Genomic DNA, 5130 nt, shown 5'->3' with positions numbered 1-5130 from the left:
CATCCCCTCGTACCCGCGGCTACGGAGACGGTGCTCGGGCGGACCTGCCGCGTCTCATCCCTCTCCCACTTTTAGTAGTGTCGATTCCTGCCTGTGTCCCGCGGTGCCATCCCCGGCTGCGGCAGTTCACCCCGTCTGCCAGCTCCCCACGCTGCTGGCCCACAGCTGAGCTCTGGCAGTAAGCTGTGGCTTCCTTCACCCACTGCCCTGCTCCAAGGGTGGGCATCACTGTGGGTGTGCTTCCAGGCTGCCCTGCTGCCGTGGTCCTGCGGCCATCTCTGGCTCATGAGCTCTCCAGCTGCCCTGGAGAGCATCCCAGCCCCAGGGTTTCCCGGGCACCCTGCCTGCTGTCCCGTGGAGCCACGCTCCCAGCCCGTCCTGTGCCAGACCTTGCCATGGAGAAGGTAGAGTCTACTGGCTGGTGAGCAGCACTGCTGGGTCCTAGCGCTGCTGGGCTCTGCCCAGCCTGTTGTCAGTGCTGGGTCCCACAGAGCCGGTCCTGGCTGCTGCTTGTTGTTGGGATGAAGTGCAGTGAGCAGCATAACCCTCTGACACCCCCACGCTGATTCACAAGGTTCCTTGCCAGGGAGCATCCTCTCTCATCTCCTCTTCTTTGAGGTGCTTGCATCTGTGCCAAGTGTTTTCTGTGCCCTTCTGTAGAGGATCTTGGAAGACTTACCTCAGGTCTTAAGTCCTCAGGTCTTACCCTTGGCTCCTGGTGTTACACAACATTTATGGACCTGCTGGGAGGGATAGGTGGGGTATTGCTTTGCTCTTCTTGCACCTCAGCTTTGGGAAAGGTGAGGACATGGGCTTCTGCCTCTCACCATGGCTATCAAGGACTTATTTTTTTGCCAGGCCTCACTGTCACTGCTGCCTCTGAAAGGCAGCACTGAGAGCGCTTTAGATGCAGAGAGCCAGGACATGCTACATCCTGTGCAACTTTGTGGGACAGCAGCCATTGCCCTGCTCCTGCAAAATGGCTGGTTCCACCAGCTTCCTGCCAGCTGACTCATCGTGGGGCACCATGGCTCTGGGAATCCACCTTGATTTGGATGCTCCTCTGACTCAGTTGTGCCTGATGACACATCCAAATCCTTGGCAACAGCAGGTCTAAGGCACTAAATACTTTCATTCTTACCAAAAGAACTGCAGGCTCTGGGGTGCCTCATCTGAAGGGAGTGAGGTTGTAGAGCCCACCTTCACCTGGCTTCTCCTGGGGGTCCTTGAAGCTGTGAGCTAGGACACCCTCCCACCTCAGCCTTTCTGTTGACTTAAAAAGTGCAGCTAACGCTTCCTCCCCCTCTAGAGCTAATTTAGGGAAGCTGAGCCTCAGAGCATGGCAACCATTCATGTTTGTAAATCCCCCCTCTTGCTGGGCACCCATTCTCAGTGCCCTCAACTCCCAGTGTCCTGGTGGTGCTCTGCTATCTCAGCCTTCAGCTCTGTTGTTGGAATTGCAACAGGGCCTGTGCCAGATGCTGCTGGACCTCAGCCCTTAAGCCACGTGGATGTTTGGGCAATGGAGAAGATGCTCACTGGACAGATCCAGGGCTGTGGGTGAGGCCAGTCCAGGGTGGCCTGATATCCTGGCTGCTGCAGATAGGTGTCCATCTCCTTGGGCCCCTGATGTGGTCAGTGCAGTGATGAGAGGCAGAGCGCTAGATTTGGGAGAAAGCAGAAAACTGAAATGCACCCAGGCACCCAGGCATGAGGGCAGTGTGGCTTGCCCAAGCTGGCGAGGGCCAGAGCTGCCCTTCCAGAGCTGTGCACTTCCTGCAGTGATTGCATTTCTGGTCTCTGCTGGGGTCTGACCCTGCCTCCCCTCCCCAGCGCGAGTGCATCTCCGTGCACGTCGGCCAGGCCGGCGTCCAGATGGGCAACACGTGCTGGGAGCTGTACTGCCTGGAGCACGGCATCCAGCCCGACGGGCAGATGCCCAGCGACAAAACCATCGGCGGGGGGGACGACTCCTTCACCACCTTCTTCTGTGAGACGGGGGCTGGCAAGCACGTCCCACGGGCCATCTTTGTGGACCTGGAGCCCACCGTGATTGGTGAGTGCACCCTAATTGGGCTCTGATTGCGGTCATTATTTTGGGGAACAGCCCATTGCAGGACACTCCCAAGAGTGCTCCTGCTACCTTTCCCCAGATCCAGTTAGCAAATCTATTTTGCCACTCTCTCCTAGATGAAATTCGGGGAGGAGTCTACCGGCAGCTCTTCCACCCTGAACAGATGATCACTGGCAAGGAGGATGCTGCCAACAACTACGCCCGTGGGCACTACACCATTGGCAAAGAGATCATTGATCAAGTGCTGGACAGGATCCGTAAGCTGGTGAGTGATTGCAGAGACGGGATGTGTCTCCCTGGATTGGGATCCAGTATCATTCAGACGGTGGGAGCATGGTGTGAGCTCTGCAGCACCTTGGGAGGAATCTGCAGCTACACAAACAAAAGTCTGAAACTTCTCTCCAGCCAAGTCAGTGCTTGAGGGAACCTTACTTGTCTCTCTCCACAGGCTGACCAGTGCACAGGCCTCCAGGGATTCCTTGTGTTTCGTAGTTTTGGAGGTGGCACTGGCTCTGGATTCACTTCCCTGTTGATGGAGCGGCTCTCTGTTGATTATGGCAAGAAGTCCAAGCTGGAATTCTCCATCTACCCAGCCCCACAAGTCTCCACTGCTGTGGTAGAGCCCTACAACTCCATTCTCACCACCCACAGTACATTGGAGCACTCGGACTGTGCTTTCATGGTGGACAACGAGGCCATCTATGACATCTGCCGCCGCAACCTGGACATCGAGCGCCCAACCTACACCAACTTGAACAGACTCATCAGCCAGGTTGTCTCATCCATCACGGCATCACTACGGTTTGATGGAGCCCTGAACGTGGATCTGACTGAGTTCCAGACCAACCTGGTACCCTACCCTCGCATTCACTTCCCCCTGGCCACCTATGCCCCTGTGGTTTCTGCTGAGAGAGCTTATCATGAGCAGCTGTCAGTGTCAGAAATCACCAACTCGTGCTTCGAGCCGGCTAACCAGATGGTGAAGTGTGACCCTCGCCATGGCAAGTACATGGCCTGCTGCCTGCTGTACCGCGGGGACGTGGTGCCCAAGGACGTCAACGCCGCCATCGCCACCATCAAGACCAAACGCAGCATCCAGTTTGTGGACTGGTGCCCCACGGGCTTCAAGGTGGGCATCAACTACCAGCCCCCCACGGTGGTGCCGGGGGGAGACCTGGCCAAGGTGCAGCGCGCCGTCTGCATGCTCAGCAACACCACGGCCATCGCCGAGGCCTGGGCTCGCCTGGACCACAAGTTTGACCTGATGTACGCCAAGCGCGCCTTCGTGCACTGGTACGTGGGTGAGGGCATGGAGGAAGGGGAGTTCTCCGAGGCACGGGAAGACATGGCCGCTCTGGAGAAGGATTATGAGGAAGTGGGCCTGGACTCCTACGAGGATGAAGATGAGGGTGAGGAGTAGAGAAGCTACAGGCCTGAAAATGACCATGCTTCCTGCCCCTGTTATCTGCAGAAACCCTTTGCAATAAACCATTTCAGATCCTCCATGTGTCCCAGTATCCCCCAGCTGTATCGGTTTCTTGCCAGGTCAGGTGTGTGGTGAGTGCTTCAGCCCTGCTACTGGTGCTGCTATGCTTCCTCCCAGTGCTCTGCTCCAGCCACAGATCCGCCCTTGGCTGAGAGCCCCACAGCAGAGGGATATGTCCAGGACACGTGGCAGGCTCTGGGAAGGTGCTGAAGCATGTCCTCCAAAGGGATCTGTAGGAGTGCTGCTGATGTGATAGGAGAAGTACCAAACTTAGGCATGGGGTCCTCTGTCTGGGAGTACCTCTGCCCTCAGCCTGCCCTGCTCTGCCAGTGCTCTGCCTCCCCCCTGGGGCCCCCTGGCCCTACTCTACCCAGCCCAGATCATCTTCTGCATTGTCCCAATTCTGAGTCCTCTCGCTGCCCTGCCTGGTGGTAAGGAGTCCCAGCATCAGCTCTTGGCTCCAGCTGCAAACTGGAGATTTCTGTTACCCATTATCCAGTGTGCTGTTTCCAGAGATTAATTTTCCCCGCTTACCACTAATGCTCCAGCTATATTGACCCACGGGGGCTGTCCTCCCCTGCCCTCCTCCTCCCAGCATGCACCCGTGTCAGCTGGAGGGGAGAGTGGGGGCCAGCCCTGGCTGCTGGAGCACAGCCAGGCACTCAGCCCTCTGCGCAGGGCTGCTGGCACTGCTCTGCTTGCCTGAGACTGGAGCGCCAGGCTCAGACTGAGTGGTGCCTGCTGCTGCTATGCCAGGGCAGGAGTCCCTGCCCCTCGCATCAGCTGCTGCTCTGATCCACTCCTTATGTCTTGTCTGATTGTGTGGAAAGGAAGGAATCTGCTCCTTCAGAGTAATTTCATTGCTGACATCTCCCTGTGTCTTCACAGACATGACAGCCACCAGAAGGATGTTGGAGTTGGAATTGTGTCCTATAGCTTTTTCTAGAAGTTATCCTGCACCTCTGTCCTGGACAAGGGACCCAGCAGTCTCTCCTGGCATGCTGCTGAGCAGCAGAGGCCCATCCATCCCCATGGCCAGGGAGGGCTAGCTGTGTGACCCAAGGTCCTGGCATCAAAGACAGAGCCTCTCCCTGCTCAGGCAGCACTCAAGGCTGATGGTCCAGGCATCCTCAGTAGCAGGATCAGCCCTGGCCTTGGCAGGGGTGGCTGCACTGGCCAGGGCTCAAACAGAGCTGCTGCTCCGAATGTAGTCACAAGTTATTAACAGCAAGCAGGCTGCAATGACCCTTTTTTGGCAGCCCAGATTTGTCATGCAGATCTGCAGCCTCACAGGGTTGTGCAGCACTGCCTGTCTGTCCCCACCAGGAGAGAAGGGCAAACCTTGGCTGGAGCCTCCCAGAGCATCGATGGCAAAGGGAGGTTTGGGGGACAAAGTGGGCTCCTGAATCTGATTCGTGTCTCTATCGTGTTTCTCCTCCTTTCTCCTGTTCTAGAGGTCTCCCCACATCCCTGGGGGAGCTGGTAGCAGAACAGGTTAGGGACTGTTCTACCTGCTCTGCCTCCGGTGCTGGTGGCTCAGTATTGCCCGTCACCCCTGAGGACTGGTCCC

At 57.2% G+C, this 5130-nt stretch overlaps 1 protein-coding gene across 1 annotated transcript; it reads left to right on the top strand.

Annotated features, from left to right (window-relative positions):
- Positions 1 to 1826: 1826 nt before the first annotated feature.
- On the top strand, positions 1827 to 3591 carry LOC102037641 (tubulin alpha-4A chain). The gene is made up of 3 exons (XM_005415802.3): positions 1827 to 2056; positions 2191 to 2339; positions 2523 to 3591. Exons 1-3 carry the CDS (start codon positions 1876 to 1878, stop codon positions 3492 to 3494), a joined length of 1302 nt encoding a protein of 433 aa, XP_005415859.1. The 5' UTR covers positions 1827 to 1875; the 3' UTR covers positions 3495 to 3591.
- The last annotated feature ends 1539 nt before the right edge of the window (positions 3592 to 5130 follow it).

This window comes from Geospiza fortis, unplaced genomic scaffold (assembly GCF_000277835.1).
Source record: "Geospiza fortis unplaced genomic scaffold, GeoFor_1.0 scaffold112, whole genome shotgun sequence".
NCBI classification, from domain to species: domain Eukaryota; kingdom Metazoa; phylum Chordata; class Aves; order Passeriformes; family Thraupidae; genus Geospiza; species Geospiza fortis.
Note: the sequence above shows the minus strand (reverse complement) of the source record. Positions and strands in the feature narration are given on the sequence as shown.

Excerpts from the sequence above, each read along its gene's own strand:
- LOC102037641 (XM_005415802.3), top strand. The coding sequence starts at position 1,876 with ATGGGCAACACGTGCTGGGAGCTGTACTGCCTGGAGCACGGCATCCAG. Across the intron at positions 2,057-2,190 it reads CCTGGAGCCCACCGTGATTG|ATGAAATTCGGGGAGGAGTC; the intron begins GTGAGTGCACCC and ends ACTCTCTCCTAG. Across the intron at positions 2,340-2,522 it reads TGGACAGGATCCGTAAGCTG|GCTGACCAGTGCACAGGCCT; the intron begins GTGAGTGATTGC and ends CTCTCTCCACAG.